At 40.7% G+C, this 20886-nt stretch overlaps 4 protein-coding genes across 4 annotated transcripts in view; 3 read left to right on the forward strand and 1 right to left on the reverse strand.

Moving 5' to 3' along the window:
- The window catches only part of avl9 (AVL9 homolog (S. cerevisiase)), a 21675-nt gene extending 14919 nt beyond the window's left edge, over positions 1-6756 (reverse strand). The window contains exons 1-3 of the mRNA XM_031850188.1: positions 6673-6756; positions 4985-5105; positions 266-351 (exon numbers count right to left, since the gene is read on the reverse strand). Coding sequence (XP_031706048.1) covers positions 266-351; positions 4985-5105; positions 6673-6756 — 291 coding nt within the window. The remainder of the gene's footprint in view (positions 1-265; positions 352-4984; positions 5106-6672) is intronic.
- A 1055-nt stretch (positions 6757-7811) lies between these two features.
- lsm5 (LSM5 homolog, U6 small nuclear RNA and mRNA degradation associated) lies at positions 7812-9654 on the forward strand. Its single transcript, XM_031850385.1, has 5 exons — positions 7812-7876; positions 8891-8986; positions 9113-9140; positions 9221-9293; positions 9413-9654. The coding sequence occupies exons 1-5, from the start codon at positions 7822-7824 to the stop codon at positions 9443-9445; spliced, it is 285 nt and encodes a 94-aa protein (XP_031706245.1). The 5' UTR covers positions 7812-7821; the 3' UTR covers positions 9446-9654.
- A 1138-nt stretch (positions 9655-10792) lies between these two features.
- Positions 10793-14235, forward strand: LOC116385113 (NACHT, LRR and PYD domains-containing protein 1b allele 3-like). The gene is made up of 2 exons (XM_031850315.1): positions 10793-10938; positions 11976-14235. The coding sequence occupies exon 2, from the start codon at positions 12061-12063 to the stop codon at positions 14233-14235; it is 2175 nt and encodes a 724-aa protein (XP_031706175.1). The 5' UTR covers positions 10793-10938; positions 11976-12060.
- Positions 14236-16237: 2002 nt separating this feature from the next.
- The window catches only part of ezh2 (enhancer of zeste 2 polycomb repressive complex 2 subunit), a 10726-nt gene continuing 6077 nt past the window's right edge, over positions 16238-20886 (forward strand). Inside the window, 6 exon segments of the mRNA XM_031850412.1 lie at positions 16238-16881; positions 18976-19099; positions 19724-19852; positions 19926-20045; positions 20164-20284; positions 20541-20820. Of these exon segments, the coding sequence (XP_031706272.1) occupies positions 18983-19099; positions 19724-19852; positions 19926-20045; positions 20164-20284; positions 20541-20820 (767 nt within the window). The 5' untranslated portion in view covers positions 16238-16881; positions 18976-18982.

Genomic DNA, 20886 nt, shown 5'->3' on the forward strand with positions numbered 1-20886 from the left:
TCTTTTTTAATAAATTTGCAAAAATTTCTACATTTCTGTTTTTTTCTGTCAAGATGGGGTGCTGAGTGTACATTAATGAGAAATAAAATTAACTTTTTTGAGTTTAGCAAATGGCTGCAATGAAACAAAGAGTGAAAAATTTAAAGGGGTCTGAATACTTTCCGTACCCACTGTATGTATGTATGTATATATATATATATATATATATATATATGTGTATATATATATATGCTAAGACTCTGTAAAAAACAATGATGTGTCTGACCTTTGCTTCTATTTGGCGATAACAGGAAACTCCGTAGACACACTTCATGTCTTCATTACGAGGCGGAAGGTGAAAGTACACAGTGTCTGCAACACAAAACCAGATTACTCACATTAATAAACGACACGATGCAATCATTCGTACGCAGATACGGCATGTGTGAGCACCGCTCAGAGGAACTGTAGTCTCTTTACATTCATCTGTAACGCCTCACTGCTCCTCAGCTACATTTACAGAACAGTTATGTCGTTAAGTTCTTCAGTTATCTGCAAAGAAAGAAGATCTGTAAATATTCATCTTTTGTTATTGCTTTTTTTAAATTCACTTTTCTTTTCTAATTTTATAGCTACTTATTTGCTTGTTCTCACTTTCTTTTTTTGTTTTTATTTTCTTTTTAATCTCATTTTAATGTTTCCTTTGGTGCGGTGTCTAATATATTTTTATGTCTCCATGATTCACTTTGAATTGTTTTACGTTTCCGCAGCGCTCCATCTATAAAACAGCTTAATCCCTTTCTGCTGGTGCCGCCTCTATTCTCCTTTGTTATTAACTGTGCATTCCAATATCACATACTAACATCCATGTCCCAATACCAGAAACACCAGGGAGTCCTCATGCACCCGGTTTACATTTTGCAGAATGCAAGCCAGCATGCTTTTCTGGCTTTTCTTACCCACAATCCTTTGTGCAGAGGAAGATACGTCCGTGTTACGACAAAGTAGTATGTCACAGCACAGACTCAAAGTAAAAATAATCGTGTGTGTTGTCTGTATTAAGACAGGGATCTGTGTTCATACGTGGGCGTGTGTAAGGTTTAACGTACGCTGCATCTCAGGCGGTGATGCAGAGCAATGCAAAAGTAACGTAATAAGAAGTGTAACAAATACTTCCTACATGGAGTAAATAAGTTAAGCAATGCACTGCTTTCCTGCAGGATTTCACTGCAGAATGAGCTGCAGAGCGAGACGAGGTTACGTAAGAGAGAGAGAAGCTGTTCAAACAGCAGACTGCCAGCGGACGAACCGGATAAACCGGACAAAGTTAACGAGCTATTCATTAGTTAGAAACGGTTTAATGGTCCAGTAAATACAACCAGTGGAATGTAGTTAAGTGCATTTACTCTACTATTACACAAAAATGTTGAGGTACTTTTTTCTTTCCACGCCACTTAATACTTCTACTCTACTACATCTCATCTATATCTTGTTATAAACTGAACTATCTTACAGTTTTATACAAGAACAGCTGAAAAGATGAGTCGATTATATGTTATTAAAATCATTCAGATTTGCCGCTTTTCCTTTCAATACCTTTATAAATGTAATAGTTATGTCAATGTATTGGTGATAATATTAATGATGTAAATGTGCTATTATAGTAATAATGTTGAGGTCTGGACTAAACAATTAGGTGATCGACAGAAAATAAACCTGCAACTACTCTGATAATCGTCAACATTTTATCGTCCCAGCCTGTTTTAAATCAATAGAAACTCAATATTATCTTTATTTCCACTTCATTTCGTTTGACGGTGATGTCGGGCTGTTTGCCTTCCAAACGGATCCATTTTGGTGCGTTTAAAGACACTCTGGACGTCTGAGATATTCGCCTTTTTTGCAGCGATAAATAGAAAAACTCAAATCATGCTTTTAGCGAAGTCAAAGCTCATCACCAGGGTTTGATTTCCTAAAAGCTTAACTCATGAATACAGTGCACAAAAACAGAACAGAAGAATTGTTCTAATGTAGAGAAAAGAAACTGCAAATGTGAAACCTTCTGCGCTACGAGTGGTTGTTTAAGCCCATAAATCCAAGTGAGGAACAGTATAGATTTTTACTGCTCGATAATACAAACTACAACATCGCATCACAGATTGCCTGAAGCTCCCTTTAACGGCAAAAGCCCACTGTGGGAGAAGTGAAGTAAAAGGCTCAGCGATCGGCCTTCATTCCACGTGAGGATGAAGGATGAAGAGCGTTTTGTGACGTGTTTAGAGTCTGGAACATCAAAAGGTCAGAGTGTGGACGTCAGAGATTAACCAGAGGTCCACGCTGAGCAGCGCCAGGCCACCAAAGCACAACCCTCCAACCTCTCTGCTTTAGGTTTCTTTCTCAAGCAACTTGTTGTAATACTTTGCAGCTATAAGAAGCTCCTCCATTTCCTTTTTTGAGCATTGCATTGTGGGATAATAGTGCACATTTAACGGCACACTCAAAACTCTGTATTTTCATTGCTTTCTATGGTGAACAACCAAAATATAAAACCTGTTTTGAATTCGTAGGAAGTATAGAAATTGAAAAATAAAGTTAAAAAAAAAGAGCAGAAAAGATGCAAAACGACTGAAATGAACGTTGGAACAAAACCATGAAAAATGATTCTTATAGAACAGCTGCAGCGAGCAAGAATGACTAATTATGTTGTCATTTATTTCATAAAGTGTGTGTGTGTGTGTGTGTGCTCTCATGTGATGACTCTGCTGATCGTCACTGTATTTCCTCTGTAACCGACACCCTGTTGTATCAGTGCGACTGCCGTCTCTTTATGAGCCGCAGTGCAGAGGCAGCCGCTCACATCGCTGCTGCTTTGTGTTTTTATATCAGCAAACAGCTGCAGCAGCAGAAACAAAGCACACAGCAGATGAGGAAACGCACGACACGGATCGAGAAGATTAAGAAATGATCTGCGAGACAGATCGCTAGTTTGAGCCGATATCTCTCCTTCGTTCAGGCTGGCGGATGCATCTCCTGCTCTGGGAGCGCGTTGCTTATTCTTGACACGTGAAGACACCGAACATAAAGCAGACAGCAGTGTTTGATTACGTGTTGGTTTAGTTCCTCCTGTTTGCGTTCATTGGACAGCATGAGGAGCAGCGGTGAACCACAGGACTGTCACATGACGGCAGAGTGCTGCTCTCTCTTTACAGCCTGGATACCGAGTCTCTGCTGCTGCTTTCACCCAAACAAACACATTGAAGTCTCTATTTCACCTGTTTATTGTCCGCTGCTGAAACTAGGTTCTCGACCAGGGGTCACCAACCTTTTTCAAACTGAGAGCTACTTCAAGGGTACCAAGTAGTACGAAGGGCTACTTATTTGATACAAACTTCCTGAATAACAAAGTTGCACAGATCACCTTTTAATAATAAGAATATATGTGAAGAGACTGTTTGATCACATGTCAGTTAATTATTCCTCACAATAATTATTAAGAATGATTTCCACAACAATGATGGTATAGCTACACATACATATTTAAACATGCAACTTTTATTTCTGTTAATCTGTTTCAACATTTGAAAGTCAGAGGTATCACATCTCTGATATTTTTGTATCATCACATGATCAAAGCCGGTTACTTTTGCACATAGCGCCTGCTGGTGAATGATGCAGTGGTAATGTAGACATTTTGGGAAGTCTGGGTCACCTTTGCATTGCGCAATGAAGCCTGCATGCCGGCCCGTCATCGCGGGAGCCCCGTCTGTTGTCACCGACACCAGCTTTTCCAACGGTACCTTTTTCTCCACGAAGAAACCAGTAACGAGTCTCGTCTATAGCCGAGCGGGGGATCCAACCCTCCGAGGCGCGCGAGCGTCTTCGGGCGCCCGCGTTCAAACCTCTAGTCTGGGCCTTTTCGGTCGGATTGCGTTGCCTCGCCTCGACCCCTGCCACCCCTGAGTTGTTGCCCCGCGGCCTGTTCCGAGGATTTACGGACCTGACGACGGGGTGCGCTCAGGTTGCGCTCGCGGCGCGCGTCTGGCGCCAACGGGAAGCGCCCGCCATTCAGAACCTGAAAACCTAGTGCGGTGCGGCAGCCTCGTCCTGGCTGTCCGCCGTGCGCCTCCGGGTACCCAACTCTCTTATGACAAGAAATATTGTCATTTTAAAATCTACACTAATGCAAGCGTTTTTGATTGAAAAAGAACAGCAACTACAATTTTAGACGGAGCTCCATGGTGACTAGTGCTATTTTTAGAACATGTCTCGCGGGCGACTCACGTGGTCCCTGCGGGCGACAGGGTGCCCGCGGGCACCGTGTTGGCTACCTCTGTTCTAGACTCAGGGTGGCATAAAAAGTTTCTCTCTATAGAAAGGTCCCTCACAAAGACAGACGATCCAGGAAGTCCAGTTTAAATCATAGATTAACGCATTAAAGAGGTTCATCAGAAGCCAAAAACAAGGCACAACAACTCTGGGAAGTCTCTTTCATCGGGACAATAGTGAGGTGAACAGTAGAAACATGGAGTTCAGAATTAATCAAAGACAGTAAATAATAGCTATTTGTAGCAACGACGCAAATAAAGCTGCAACTAACTGTTACTTTCATTATTCCAGTGGTCTGTAAAAGGCAGAAAGTTGTATAAAATATTCAGTTTTATTTAATAGAAGACAAAGAAAACCAGAAAATATTCATCGTTTCAAGTCTAGATGCAGAAACAACGTCTTTGATCATAAAGATTTAGACGTTTGTGAATAAATATAAACATTGAAACATATATAAAACAAAGGATATAGAATAAACTCACTGATACGTTCTGCTATTATAGTACGGAAACCTTCATAGGTGTTAATTAACATTAATATCATTTTAATATTCTATCGGTGGAGGCTTGTAATAAGCCCAGTGGGTTTTCTGCCTCTTCCTGCACTCTGATATTATTTATCTCTGTTATGTTTTGTGTATTTTTATTATATTTTATCTATAAACATCTGTGTGACGTACCTTCCTGGTAGTTGTGCGCTCCGTCAGGAAGCGACAGGAATGGGAGGTACCTCCACTCCTCCGGCAGCAGGTTGCTGTCGTGACCCTCGTCGGGCATCAGCGGCGGGTACGAGAACTCAACCTGCAGGACAGAGAGTCACATGTTCACATCGGCATGAGCTCTTCTTTATCATACTTCTGTTTTAAAGAAATCAGGATGTTATACTGGTAACAGTTTCATTTAGCGGTATTTAACAGCATTCTTCTCATAGTTAAAAAACTAATTACACACAGTATCTTTATCCAGGGAGTGTTACAATGCTTGCAATGTCTAATTAACTTATCAATTATTAACTGTCTTATTGTTCTCTCTGTGGACTTGATTTTCAAAATAAAAGGTACATATTGTACTTTTTACTGTACTACATCTCAGAGGTAAACAGTATTTCCAGTGTAGTATTAGTACTTTTACTGCAGTAACTGATGTGAATACATCTCACACAGCAGACGGTGAACAGAAGGAGGCTGAAAGAGACGGAGCCGACGGATTAAAGAGCCAAGAACTCGATCTGATACCCGGCAGGAGGTCGCTGACCCGATCAGATGACCTCCTCCTCCCCCGGAGTGGAAACAAAGAGCTTCGTAGGGTCTCATTCTAAAATAAAAACAAAGTCTTGTTTCGTCTTCTGCCTTCATGCAGCAGCTGCTTCTGAGCCGCCAGCTCGGCCCGTTAATGTGATGAAGAGGAGGCGATTATGAGAAGAGGCTTCAGGACGTAGATTAAAAGTAAAAACAGGTTTCAGATGTGAGCTTTTCTGTGTGGTTTTTGTAAAAAGGAACCAAGCTGAGGCTTTGTGAAAGAAAACGTCACGTTAGTTGTGATTGCAGGCGTTGTTTATATCATCATAAAATGGTTAAAACTTGTTTTCCTGCTCATGTAAGCTGCGTTATAACTACAACTTTAGATAAATAAACGATGTTGCATTATTATAAAGACACTTTATCCTCATTTTATCCATCTGTTGAGTCTAAAAGATGTCCGAAAACTGTTTCATTCAGTTAATTAAGATACAAAACTGAGACAAACATCAAATCTTTACTTTGGAGAAGCTGCAGCGTGGGAATATTTTGCATTTATTATCTTGAAAAACATCTTAAATGAGTAATTATTTATCAAAATAGTTGATGATTAGTTTAGGACTACTCGAGACGATTGATATTTTACTGGCAAAACTATTTTCAGGAAAATATTATTGTTGTTTCTTTTGCAAGAGATGATAAATAAGTAAATACTTTAAACACCACAGAGGAGCAAGTGTCTCAAAATATTTGTTGTTTAACTAAACATCCTCACATTGTTCATATCCGGGTACTAAATCAGCCAAAAGATGACGAACAGAGAGGGAAGATACACATTGTATATTAAGACACACAGAGCTGCTTGCAGTTGAAAAACACTGAAGTGGAAAGATGCCCAACCTGGCAGCAGAGCACATGTTACATAACCCCACAGAGCCCACAGCGAACAGCTGATGTTGATGCTAATGTGAATTATCACCCTTGCACTGACACACAGCGAAAAGAAGAAGAAAATACTCACAACAAGTCAATCCGTGCGGAAATAAAGGCGGAAATGTGTCTTTATTATGAGTCAACTAGGCTAGCAGCTAGCTGCGTTAGCTTAGAAAGAAGCAGGTGTTCGTGTTTACCTGACAGCCTTTTTTGTGGTGAAATCCAACCACCACGATGTGCAGCACCGGTCCCTTCGGCTCGTCTCTGCCGTGAGACTCCATCCCTTCCTCCACACCCCCACCTCCGGATGTAAACACGGCCAACAAAAACGGATTCTTTGCCCCCTCTTCCACACACACACACACACACACACATACACACACACGCGCGCGCGCGCACTGGTTCCGCTGGACAGGGAGCACGAACACAAACCACCGCGGAGACGATTCTCTCTCCTTCCGCTTCGTCTCGAGCGTGTCAGAGGACGGACGGAAAGCGAGAGGGTTCAGTGCAGCGCACTTCCGTCTTCGTCAAAGCTTTGCGAGGCAAAAAGAAAAGTATATATTATTTTTTTTTAATTATATACATATAGATTTTTTTAATTGTATGTATATTTCTATACAAAAATATAAGAAATAAAATATATATATATTAAAATATTTATATATAAATTTTTTCCTTAATTTTTTGAATAAAAAGATACTTTAAATATACATATGTATGAATATATTATATTTTTAAGTATCTTATATGTATATAAGTATATTTAAAGAAAATTAAAGAACATTTTATTCACAAAAGTACAAACATTTATTTTTAAAAACAAGATAAAAATAGGCAAACATTAAAAATAAATAAATAATAATACAATGTCGCATGAATAAATGTAAGTTTAAATAAATCACCATGTTGTAGACGCAGTAAATACAGTTAAGTGGATAAATTCAACTGTAAAGGCCTGGTAAATGCAAAGAAAACAAACAATAAAACAACAACTGACTTCCACCGCTGGACCGGGCAGACAACAGAAACTGTGGTGGGGATCCATCTTGTCCTTGACTCTGTCATCTTTGTTACAGTCAAATAATTACGTCATGTATTCACGAGCACAACCGGGGCCATCGTGTGGAAATAGATTGAAAAACATAATTACATTGTTGGGTCCTGTCAGTTTCTGGTACACTCATTCAATCGTGTGTTTTTATAGATTTCTGATTAAATTATACACAATTCAAACGGATCTGTGACCGTTACAAATAGTCATTCGATGATTGAGTCTGAGCTCGATTGCTTTAGCCTGCTCACTCGCCTTCTTATGTCGATTGCTTCCGCCTGCCGCCCATTGAATGAACATGGCGGCTGCTGCTCCGACCACGAATCCGTCTCAGCTGCTCCCACTTGGTTTGTAAACTCCTAATTATGTCGAGTTTCTGTTTCTAAATATCTGATTATGAATCAGTGATAAAAGTCAGAGTGCACGGTGGCAGGTTGAAGCGTGAGTTCAAGATATTAGGGAGTTTTTTGAGAGGTTTTGTTAGCTAGTTAACGTTAGCATCACATGCTACAAACGCATGATACTCGTTATTATTAACGTTAGCTGTCTTTACTAATTAGCATATCATACAGATTGACAGTACAAATAATTAAATGTATTTAAAGTAGCATTTTCTTCGCACCAAAATGTCTTATTAGGAGGTAAGTTAATAATTTTAATAATAATAGAATATTAGTGGAACAGTCAGTTTGAATACTTTTATATAATACTTTAACTTAAGTAACATTGTCAATGTTACACTTGTAACAGAGTATTTTTACAGTGTGGTATTAGTACTTTTACTTCAGTAAAGTGTCTGAATACTTTGATTTTCATCCTATCAGATCTGCCTGAGAACATTATTTAAATGTGTTGCTTTGTTTTAAGACATCACAATCAATTAACTGAATAAATATACTTATTACTAATGTACTTGTATTTGGGACTTTTGTCCAGTTTAAACAAGCAATTTGAAGACTTAAAGCAGATTAATTGACAATGAAAATTGCAGGACTGTGTCCGATAAAGCTCTTACTGGCCGTGATTTATTGTATTTAGCAGCAGAAAATAAATAAAAGTGATTGTTTTCATTATAGATTCATCTGTGAGTAGTTTCTCAATTAATAAATGTATCATTTTGTTACAAAATGTAAAATAAATAGTGAAAAATGCCCAAAGAGCCGTCAAATCCTGACATTGGAAAAAGCATTTTTGCTCAAAACATTACTTAAATAATCAAATTTATTATTTAAAAGAATTCCTGATGATTTTTCTGTCGCTCAACAAATCCTTCACGCTCTAATATTTATAAGGTAGCCTCCAAAATTGTGCAAAAATATAAAGACCGACTCCCTGATCTGACTTTGTGTTTCTGCTTTTAGAGCTTGTGGACAAATGTATCGGCTCCCGGATTCACATCGTCATGAAAACCGACAAAGAAATCGTCGGCACCCTGCTGGGTTTCGACGACTTCGTCAGTATCCTTTCCACATTTATTACAATGTGACAGAAAAAACATGAAATAATAACTGCAATAAACTGCCTTATTTTACCGTTTTCTCTGAATATTGTCCCAGTTTTTGGTTCTTAACTCTGTGTGTTAGATATGGTCCTAGAAGATGTGACAGAATTGTAAGTACTCCTCTTGTTTTTACATGAATTGTAGGATTTTCTAAGCCTGAATTAACTCATTAATCATATCTGTGTTTCAGTGAAATCACACCAGAGGGACGGAGGATAACCAAACTGGACCAGATCCTCCTCAATGGCAATAACATCACCATGGTGTGTAAATACGCTGCATGTTCTGCTCCATTACCTCTCACACCTCCACACCACCTGGTGCTGTTGTTGTAGACCTTCAGTGTGATTTAAATCTGTACTTTTTCTTCTTTTTCTTGCAGCTCATACCCGGAGGAGAAGGTCCTGAAGTATGAGAAGAGAGTCGTCATTGAAGAGTTTTTAGGCGTGGATTTAATTTCCTGTTGTGTTGAGTTTATATCGTTTTTGTTTTTTGGATCATTCCTTCGTGAGTGAGGAAAATATTTTTGTAAGATTCCCAAATTGAGTATTTGTTAACTATCATGAATCACACATGACAAAAAACTTTCTTTCTTTTTTACAAATAAATCATTTGAAAACACAAGATTTCCTTCATTATTGAAACGAATAGCTGTACAACTTAAAATAAAAATCGAACGACTACATTCAAGCCAAGCGTTCAGCCTCAAAGCAGCATCCTAATATTCTACGTTTACAGCAGTCTTTGAACTTGTCTTGGTCTTCTTCTCTTTATTGGTTACCCAGGTGTCATTCTTCGATATCAGCCAATCAGTGATGAGTATTTCCTCGGAGGGTGGGACTTAAGTGAACAGTTCGACTTGAAAGAAAAACGAATTGACAGCCGCTAAGAAAACAGTGTTTTGAGGTCCGGAAACATTGTTAATTTATTCAGTAAGAAGTTTTGTTTTGTTTTGTAACCTTGTTAAACGGTAAAATTAGCATTTTTGAAGCCGTTTTCTATTGTTAAATGGAGGAAATGCGGTAAACTAGCTAGCTACCGTTAGCTGTTAGCTCTCACGAGCTGGGAGGAGAAGAGCCTTAAAACAAGTATTCAAGATTATGTGTGATTTGAATTACATTTTTTGCAAGGTCCCATGTCATACGCGATAAAACTTTCCATGCTAATAACAAATATAACAAATAGCATTAGCTTATGGCCGCGGCCCGCCTCATGTCTTTAAAAAACATTGACAATACTCAAATGTTGAATAATTAAATAGATCAAAATAAAACTTCAATAAGTGTCCTTTTATTAATGTAATAGTTAAATAATTGCATTTGTATGTCAAATATGTAATCATTCCAATACTGTTAGTGGAGGTAAAGGGGTCAAGATCAATGGATGAACTTCTGATGAGCTCACTTTTACCTTATTTAAACTTTCACTTTTTAATAAAGTTTATTTATATATGACTTGTAAAAACAAGCAGCAACTCCAGAGTTCTTTACATTGCCGACATATAAAGAATAAAGAATAGAATACAATGCAACATACACATCTATACATGAACAAACAAATGTATATGAAGCCAAACCGTCTGCAAACTACAAGTCATCTACACTTGGATCTTAAAGGATATAAAAAGATTCTGTGACTTCCTGCGTCATCATTAAAAGCTGCAAGAAACTGTCTTGACTTCGCTGCAGCGCTGCTCATCTTGAAGAAGGATTTTTATTACGCCAGCAACAGGAAGTCTGAAGCGGAATCCACCGTAGAACACCACAGACTCAGACCTCATCAGACAGGTTGCTGTTCCTCTTATGTGTTTAGTGGTGGGATGAGAAAATAAAACAGACTCACCAACAATCTCTGACATTTGATTTATTCTTTATTTGAAGATTGAACTCACTGTGCAGCTCTGCAACGGTAAGTCTGAGACAAAACTGATGAGAGAACGTCTTAATTAAATACTCAAACTTATAATAAGTGTTTGTGAGAAATGAAGACTTTAAGAAGTGTATTTATCTAGAAGGTTTGGTTTATTATAAGTACATTTTGTGCTTTACTTGCGTACAATTTTGAGGCTCTTGTACTTTAGTTGAGTATTTCTATTTTCTGTCACTTTATACTCTTCTACTCTATACTCACTACAAGTATTCAGTTACTTTTCAGATTAATATTACAAAATATAATCAAATAAATGATGGTGTAATAATATAGATGAAGAAGTATTTCTGTTTGGGGCAAATTCAAGTACCCAGCAGACAAAGTAAACTTAAAAACTTTAATGCATCAATAATTATAATACAATAATATAATGTAGTATTTTTTAGAAATGGACCACTCTGCAGAAAGAGTACTTTTACTTTTGGTTGGTTGAATTTACATAACTTTTACTTTAAACGGTGTATTTTTACACTGTTTTATTGATACTTCGCTGCCAACCTTCTTTTTCTGTTATTTCCTGACACAGATTAATTTCCTGTCTGTCTCGTGTCCTGTATTAGTTATAAAGATTCCTCTCGTCTTTTTGCATTTACCTTAACTGACTATCAGCTTATAATGTGTGTATTATTGTTATTATTATGTGTATTTGTTTAAATTGACAACATAATTCATCTTCGTGAGTCTTCGTCAAGGTGAAAATAGAAAGTTGATTCAACAATTCTGACACATCTCGTCTCATCAGTGGTTGAAGAGGATTTTAAATCTTTTACTTCAGTAAAAGTAGTAATACAACGATGTAGAAGTACTCTGTTACAAGTATTAGCATCAAAATAAACTTATTGTACCAAAAGTACTCATTATGCAGAATGGTCCATTTCAGCATCATACATATTATATTACTGGCTTATTATTATTATTGATGGTTTTATTTCAATATTGCAGCTGTTAAAAGTGGAGATCATTTTAAAATGTTAGTTATAATTTAATAGATTTATATTTCAATTTTTTAATTTCAGGGAACAGAGCAGCGAGGTGATCTCCTGACTTCTGTCGCTCATTCGGCTCCACTGACTCGGACGCTTTATTGACAACGCAGCAAAAATGGTGTCCACTGTAAAACACACAAGAAGGGAGCAAGAAGAATCATGTTTCAGCAGAGTGGCCAGAGCGATCAGGAGAGCTCTGTCCAGGATCTGTGGAGATACTTCTGGCCCTCGCCTCGGGAACGCTTGTGAACAGTCTCACTATCCGCCTTTCAATCCCCATTTTCAGCCTGACACATGCGATGAGCCTCTTCCTCCGACTAGCACTGACTATGAGATGGTTCCCATAAGAGATGGGCATCCTCTTCAAGGTGTAACACACTCTGGACTGGTTCACGCACCTCCTCCGTCCCAACAACCTTCTTTTACTCAAGAACCCCAGAAGAAAGTCTTAACGGACCAAAGCTCCGGAGGAAAGCAAAAGTATGAAAAGTGTGTTCTTTCTACCAGTTGTTCCCCTGACTACATTGTATGTGAACCTCTATCAATGACAGAAAACGTCACCTCCTCTGCAGCAGATGTCAGGGGCAGGGGGATGAATAGAGCAGCAGGTGGTCTCTCCTCCACCGTCATCTCTGCTGCAGGTTATCAACGAGGGGAACAAACACAGGTTGTCCGGGGAAATCGTTCTTATACGCGTGCTTCATCACACCCTTATTTACATCCTCCAAACAGAAAAGACACAGATGATGGTGGCTCCAGATTTAAATCCGTGTCTGTCAGAAGACACAGCCGCTCTCAGTCCGTAACTCCAACTGTCGCCGGCCCTCTATGTGCACAAGGCAGAGCTACAGTCATAAAGGACTCAACCGTCTGCACCGGAGGAATCGTTGCACAAGATGCAGCTGAGCTTTTCTCTGTGGAGCCTGAAAGTGAGCCTGGAGGAGACGCCGATGTCCTGATGGAAATTGACTCACCTGTTGCAGCCGTGAACTACTCTGTCACCAACGCCCTGCCAGAACGTGGTCACCCCCAACCTCCTTGGAGCAGGGGAGACTCCAGCTGCCTGTCTCGCCCTCACAGCATGCCATCGCTGAGTCAAATAAACTCTGCGGAGATCAGGACCCTCAGACGGGCTGAAAGCTCACCTGACGCGCTGTTAAAAAGCAGCTCTGAGGAGTTCACACCTGACATCACCGCTGATGAGAACAACAACGAAATCTTCCGGTTCCGGTGCTCCTGCCCAGGCCTGTACCGGTGCAGCATGACGGGCCTGGTGTTCCACATGGGGGGAGAAGGGGACGTGGTCTACAGGACCGTCCCTTGGGACTGGAGGCTGCTGGTCCAATATTACAAGAAGCCTGCGGGGCCCCTGTTTGACATCAAGTGTGAGCAGCGGTCCGTGCGTGGCCTTCACCTCCCGCACTGTGAGATCCGCTCCACGGGGGGCTGTGACTTCCTTTCGGTCGCTCACGTGAAAGACGAGGGCGTCGAGTTCATCAGCCCGAATAAGGCGACAGAAACTCACGTCGTCATAAGCGTCACAGGGTTTTCTGCGTTCGGTAACGTCAAGGACGGAGACTCGCCCCCCGACCCGGTCCGAGCGCTGGTTCTGCTGTTCTACAGGCCCCAAGCCGACCCTGATCCAGAATCCGTCCTCAATGTGTTGTTGCTACCGAGGAACGTGGTGCTCCGGGACGTTCTGCGCATCAGGAAGAAGACAGTAGGAGATGAGAGCTACATCGAGACGTCCCCACACTGTAAACTGCACCCGAAGCAGGAGTACACTCTGTCCGCGAGTCCTGAAGACCACCAGGTTCTGGTTCAGCCAACTGAAGCGGAGTTTGACAGTGACAACTATGACAACTACTTCCCATCATTCCAGGTGACTTGGGAGACGACGCTGAAACACATCAAGCTGTTTTTGAGGGACAGCGACAGCTCCCACAGTGCCTGGGAAAGACGAGTTTGTCTTTCCGCCGCTGGAGTCAGAAGGTCCTGCGGGCCAAGTGCTCTGAACCTCCCTGCTCGCGAGAGGCTGCTGGACGTACGGAGCGGCTTCGTCGAAGGCATCTCGGGACCCGTGCTCAAAAGTCTGCTGGACAAACTGTTTGAGAAGACGGTGATAACCGATTCCGAGAGGGAGTCGGCAGACGAGATGCGAAACAAGGGCGACAAAGCTCGTTTCGTCGTCGATACCGTGAGGAGGAAAGGTGAAGCTGCCAGTTCAGAGATGATTGAGATCCTCTGTGAGGCCGACCCCTTCCTCTGTGAACATCTGGGCTTGATCTGAAGATTTTAAAGTGTGTTTGCATCATTTTAATGTACTCTTTGTAATGTACTAAAATGACATGTGGTGTTCCCCAAGGTTCAATACTGGGGCCTCTTCTGTTCAACATCTACATGCTTCCACTAGCTCAGATTATGGAAAACAACAAAGTGTGTTATCATAAGTACGCAGACGACACACACATCTACATAACTATATCACCCGGGGACTATAATCCCATACAAGGGCTGGGTAAATGCATTGAACTAATCAACAACTCAACCACATTCAAGGATATTAATCAATTTCTGCATTTCTGCATTTTACTACTGTATTTTATTTCTTACACTGCTTTTTAGTGTTTTAATGAATGTTTTTAATGTTTCAACGAATGTTCTTAATTGTTTTTAAATCTCCTTTTCTTTTGCCTTATGTTTTGATGTTTTTAATGGTTTTATGTGAAGCACTTTGAATTACCTTGTTGTTGAAATGTGCTATATAAATAAATTTGCCTTGCCTTTCCTTGTTGTCCACTGGTATCAAATATAAGAGCTAAAGAGGGCCGAGTGCAGCTTGTGAGTTAAATTCCTGTGAACTCTGAAGAGTTTTAGAGCCATCTGCTGGCTGACAACTTCCTGTTTACGGTCGACGCTTCTCTTAATGTGACATTTACAGGAGGTCGTAGATTAAGTCCCTCCAGTTAGTAGCTGTTCTGGACCTTTTTCAATTCCCTCAGTTTATGGGAGTTTGTCCAGTTTTCATGGAGATGTAGATGTTGTCCCATTTTTCCAAGTACTTTACATCATGTTGTCTTGGTTGACTTAGAAGTTGAGATCATTGGGTCTTTGTTATTTTCACGATTTTGTGGCTCCTCGATTCTTACAGCTTTTTACCCAGACATCAATCTCCATCTTGAAGAACATCCCAATTGCTAAAATGCACCTTGAAAAGCGATGAAACACCGGTGTATCCTTTGCAAGGATATCTCATTTGTTAAAGGTCTGTTGCCTCGACTCCTCTCTCCTCGTGTCTCTTCCTCACCTCCTCCCCTACCATCTCCCTTGGCCGAGGAGGCGAGGAAAGGAATCGAGCAGGCACAAAATTCGGGAAATGAGAAAGACCCATGGTGTCTTCCATCCTGTTGCAACCCGGCTCAATGGCTGCAACGTAAATGGGAGATCAGACGGGTGTAAAATTAATAAATAAGCACATTTATTTGAAGAACACATGAAGTAAACTAAACAAACATAGAGAGTCAGTAATAAAAAAGACAAAGAGTAGCCAGCAAACCGGACACAGACCCCTAGTGGAAAGGAGGCGTCATCACAGGTTCCCTGCACCTACAGTCCACATGTCAGAGTGGGCTTGAACAAGCCACAAAAGGAGCCTCATGGCTGATTTTTATCCCCCTTTCAGTTAAATCTGACCATGTTTATTTTTTTATATTTTGGAAAATGTATTTGAGGGATTCAGTTCCTGTGTGTTACCTCCGTGCACAGCTACTCAAACTGAGAAAAGAATATTAATGATGTATGAATGTGTCTGTTCTGCTGATTGACATGACTGACTTTGTGGTATTCCCCACAAAGAACAAAGAAAGAAAAAAATCAAATATAGTAATGCAATAGACATACAAGAGAACATAATTAGCAGCACATTTATATCTTAGATAGCAGAAGTAAAAGACGATAATGGGATGTAAAATGTAAGCCGTATCAATATATATTGTCTGATTTATAATATTTTGTTTGGTTTCTGTTTTTTAAAGCCCTGATACCAAAAAAACTGATGAGGAAAAAAGAAAAACTACTTAATGTGCTTGTTATACAAAATAAAAAAACATAAACTCAGAAATATGTGGTTTAACTTGTATTTCCAATTACCTTGAACGCAGCATAGACACACTGTTGAGCTGTCAGCCAATGGCTGTTGAGAAGGGGCGGGGCTAAATAAACTTGGCGACCCTCTTGCTCACTCTTGTCTGAGACCGCGGAACCTCTTTCATTCACCAAACATGACAGCTGACACCAACACTAGTAAATAATTAAATACAAACCATAAATCTGGTTTGTTAATAATTGTAACTGTCGCTATTATCAAGCTATTTTTATGTTTCGGTTTCTATTCTGTTGACACACGGAGAGAACAAAGAGAAACCCGGTCCACATGTTCCCGCGTTACATGCCCCTGCCGGCGCGTCCTCATTCGCTGCCACACCGACACCGCTCGACCAATCGCGCGGCATCACACTGAGAATGCCTTAACGTCGGCTCCTCTGATTGGCCCAAAGCGTTTGGCGCCTCTTGAATCCTACTGCAGCCGTAGTGGGCGGTGAGTGCGAGACGGCAGTTTGAAACAGTAGCGGAAACATTGAGATTGGGAGAATTTGTTCATCCACAAACACGGTGTATTTTATGACAGAGCCGGGTTAAACGCGGGAACTAACGGACGCTTTGTTATTCTGTTCGCCGACTCTTGGGCACGTGAAGCTGGTCTCGCGCAAAGTGGTTCTCTCCCTCCTCCCTGAAGCTAACTTGCTAGCTAGTTAGCTGCCGAGCTAACCTTACAGCTAGCACCGGAGCTAGCTAAACACAAAGGACGACTTTGGCCAGTGTTTGTCATATAAATCCCGAATCACTCCGTTGGATGAGGACGGAGACACCTGTGCAGGTAAGAGGAGCTGTCAGTGCAAAGTGTAAACTAATGCCTTCATGTTTCAGACAGCTTTATGTGACATTAAACACATTTTGATGGGATACAAACTTGGCGACGACAAGCTATCGTTAGCTTGAAGCTTGCTTGTTATTTGTAGCTTAGCTCACCCAGTGAACATCAATAGAATATAAAGGCTTTATTGTATATTACGAGTGCTAACCTTACTCCTGATAAGTGCAATTAAAAGACCGCAAACAAACATTCACAGCCCAGCAAAACAGGTTCTAAAATACATAATACAATAAAATGTTGTATTAGAATTAGTGTTTATTACCATGAAAAGATGCAGTTGTTGCACTAGAATACGTGTTGTTATTTCAGTAGGTTTACCCATGAGAAGACAGTGTTGGGTCCTGAATTTAACATGATACTTAATAGTAGAAATACCACAATCTCAAAATGATATTTAACTAAAAGTACTGAAATAGGCCTATTAATAACAAACTGAAAGTAAACGTGAGTCTAATAATTTGGCAGAATATGTCCTTTTTACATGTGTAATAGTGTTGTAAATATTGTAGTAGTCTGTTTTTATCACTAATAATACATGTAGGAACATTTTAATGTTTGTCAATGTGTGTAGATACTTTGTATACTTGTTGGTAGATTAGTAGTACAGTACTGCGTTATACCAAATGTTTTTTTTAATGTAAATAGTTATACGGTTAAAGAAAATGTAGTTGAATACAAAGTACAATAGTAGAGTAGAAAGTAGCATAACATTGAAGTACTAAAGTACAAGTATGTTTAAATTGTTTTTCATCCTGTCAAACAACCAGGTGGATAAGGAGGATCATATAAACTCAGTTGTCAGACTAAAACTGCCGCAGACTGACTATTAATAAATCAGCCGTGTAATGAATCAAACCTCCATTCATATAATAATGTTCAGATTTAGTTGAAGCTGCTTTAGAAATGTGTCGATTCAACTTTTAGTTGGTTTTTGAGACTACAGTTTGTGGTGTTGAGTTCTAAGAGGTGGTTGTAATATTCTGTCCACATCGTTTATATCAGTGAGTTGTTAACCAGAATATCTCATAAACTGGCAGCTGTTCTTGGCAGACAGTGCTGATACAGGGTTCAATGTTAATGTTTTTCTTCACTTGCCTTTATACAAATTGTTTGTATTTTTTTTAGCAGTTATCAAACAACAACAAAGACCAATGCTAATTGTCATGTTTAATCTTATTTTAAGTAAATTAATCTGGAGTTTTATCCTCTAACCATACCCAACAAAACTCCTGTTTCCAGGATATTTGAAATGCTCGTTTCCGTTTAATAAAACTAATAATAAGTTGGTCTTTACCAGCCATAATTGTGCACTGTGCAACTCTCAGAAGAGACATCAAGGAAGTGAGATTCTTCTCCTTATCTTCGTCCATCATCAGCTCTGGAAATGTCTTTGATTATTTTTTTAACCATTTGCCCGTTGGGGATTTTTAACTGGAACTCTCCATTTTTATTTGCATGCTTGGCTGCTTTTATTCTCTTACTCAGTCTGTGTTTTTAAAGATGGCAAACTGTGTCGTGTCACTTACGTCCTCCACGTCTCCTACAATCTGACCCACATCTAACCGGATAATATCTATCCATGACAGCCGTCTGACATGTCTAATCTAAAGTGTGAGATCTCAGTCAGACCGGTCGGCAGTGACTCACGCCGACTTCTCACTGTGTGCCAGATAGATCTCGTTAATACACACGGACAGATGACTGTTATTTACAGCAACGCATTCATTTCCTGTTCCACTTCCTCCAGTTAACAGCAGATTTGCCAAAGGAGTGAGGAAAATCCTGTCAATGTGGACATGTAAGCACAGAAGTGAGAAGTGACGGTTTTTTTGTATGGTTGTCTTTTAGACAGCTTCCAGATATCTGAATCACGGCCCACAGTTTAGATATTTCTTTCTATTCAAATAGAAAACAGACGATTCTCGATTCCCATCCCTACATATGTTTCAGCCCCACCTCCTGGCAAAGACTGAAAATATGGAATATAAACGCATTCAGTGCGTAGAAACCTTCATCCTCCTGCTGTGTGTTTTGCAGGTTGATCATGGTGCTGACAGGGAAGCGCTCGGAGAAAGGTCCCAGCATCTGGAAGAGGAGGGTGAAGTCTGAGTACATGAGGCTTCGGCAGCTCAAACGCTTCAGACGGGCCGACGAGGTCAAGGTTTGTCCAAACACACACACAGACACACTCAAAGAGACCTTCATGTCATGCAGACTGTCAGATGTTTGCTAAAGGGCTGGGGCATACTGTAAACAGGCTGGTGGTCGAGGACACAAGCTCATCCAAAAATCCGAACACCGTTCTCCTATATAAACAATTTTATATCATGTAAGCAGCAACAGGTTATGTCAGGTTTGCGTGCCAACATTGCTCGCTCTCATTTCCTCTTTACGTCAGCAGTTGTTTTGTCCCTGGGATGTTTTGTTTATGTTTTTAACTCTCCCGTTTGGGGTGTTCAGAAATCACTTGAGACACCTTACACTTAGACCAGCGTAGCCCTAAATCCAGTGATTTGGAATAAGATAAATGTTCATATAAAAAGTAAATGATATAGTGTTAAATTGTCCAGATGGAGAAGAGGTGGAGGCGGCAATCTGGCTGGCAGCCGGCACTTGCACAGGCCTGCTTCTATACATCAATAATCAGACATGATGGCCACGTAGACATGGCAGTAAAATGAATGTTTTTATCACCCGTCAACATCCTGTCATATCACGGCACATTTTGGCTGCTTACTGATACGATTCTCACCGTTTTATTTGAATATCTTTTCATCTCTTCCAGAGCATGTTCAACAACAACCGTCAGAAAATCATGGATCGAACTGACGTTTTGAACCAGGAGTGGAGGACCAGGCGAATCCAGCCGGCTCACATCATGACGTCTGTCGGCTCCTTAAGAGGCACCCGAGAGGTCGGTGGATTAACGGTGACGTCTCTGTCGCAGTGTTGTAGAACGTGTTCTGACTGCACGGTTTTCTCTGCAGTGCACGGTGGACAGCGGCTTCTCTGAGTTCTCCAGGCAGGTCATCCCCCTGAAGACTCTGAACGCCGTGGCCTCAGTCCCGGTCATGTACTCCTGGTCGCCGCTGCAGCAGAACTTCATGGTGTGTTTGAACAACTGTATCTAGTGTCAAATGTGTTCATGTGCTTGGGCTGTAGAAGTGAAACAGTGGTCGTTGGTCCGGATCATTTACAACCACAGCTGTGGTTTTTTTGCATCAGGTGGAGGATGAGACGGTGCTCCATAACATCCCCTACATGGGAGACGAGATCCTGGACCAAGATGGTACTTTCATAGAAGAGCTCATCAAGAACTATGACGGCAAAGTCCACGGAGACAGAGGTGAGCGTCTGTGGACACACGGAGGTTAGAGTGGAGGGTGTGATGAGAAGTTTATCAATATCTGAGAGTGTTAAAATACGCAGTAGGTGAGGTCTGTGTGTCTTCCATCAGGACTAAAGGACTGGTGAGAAGGTTAAACGCGATTCAGGAAGTCTGAGTAATAGAATAAATGAAAAGCTTACCGTACAACAAGACTGCACAGAAGCTCATAACACCACGAGACAGGATGTCAGAATCACGCGTCTGTGTTTCGCAGAGTGCGGCTTCATCAACGATGAGATATTCGTGGAGTTGGTCAGCTCTCTGTCGCAGTACAGCGACAACGAGGACGAGGAGGAGGAGGAGGAAGAGCAGCAGGACTTCAAGGTAGAAAAGATGGAGGTGTGTGACGGCAAGGAGCGTCCAGAGGACCCCCGCAAGGACGGGCTCTTCAACAATGAGAGTAAGTCCGTCTGTGAGGTCATCACACGATCCTTTGGGGTTACGAGAATACGGTGACTGCATGCAAACGTTTTGTTTGATGTGTTGGTTGTGAAGTTAAATCTCTGGAGTCGGTGCAGTTATGGAGCAAGACTTGCTTCTATAGACTTCATAGGACTTTA

The sequence above is a fragment of the Anarrhichthys ocellatus genome, unplaced genomic scaffold (assembly GCF_004355925.1).
Source record: "Anarrhichthys ocellatus isolate YVR2014 unplaced genomic scaffold, GSC_Weel_1.0 scaffold10, whole genome shotgun sequence".
NCBI classification, from domain to species: domain Eukaryota; kingdom Metazoa; phylum Chordata; class Actinopteri; order Perciformes; family Anarhichadidae; genus Anarrhichthys; species Anarrhichthys ocellatus.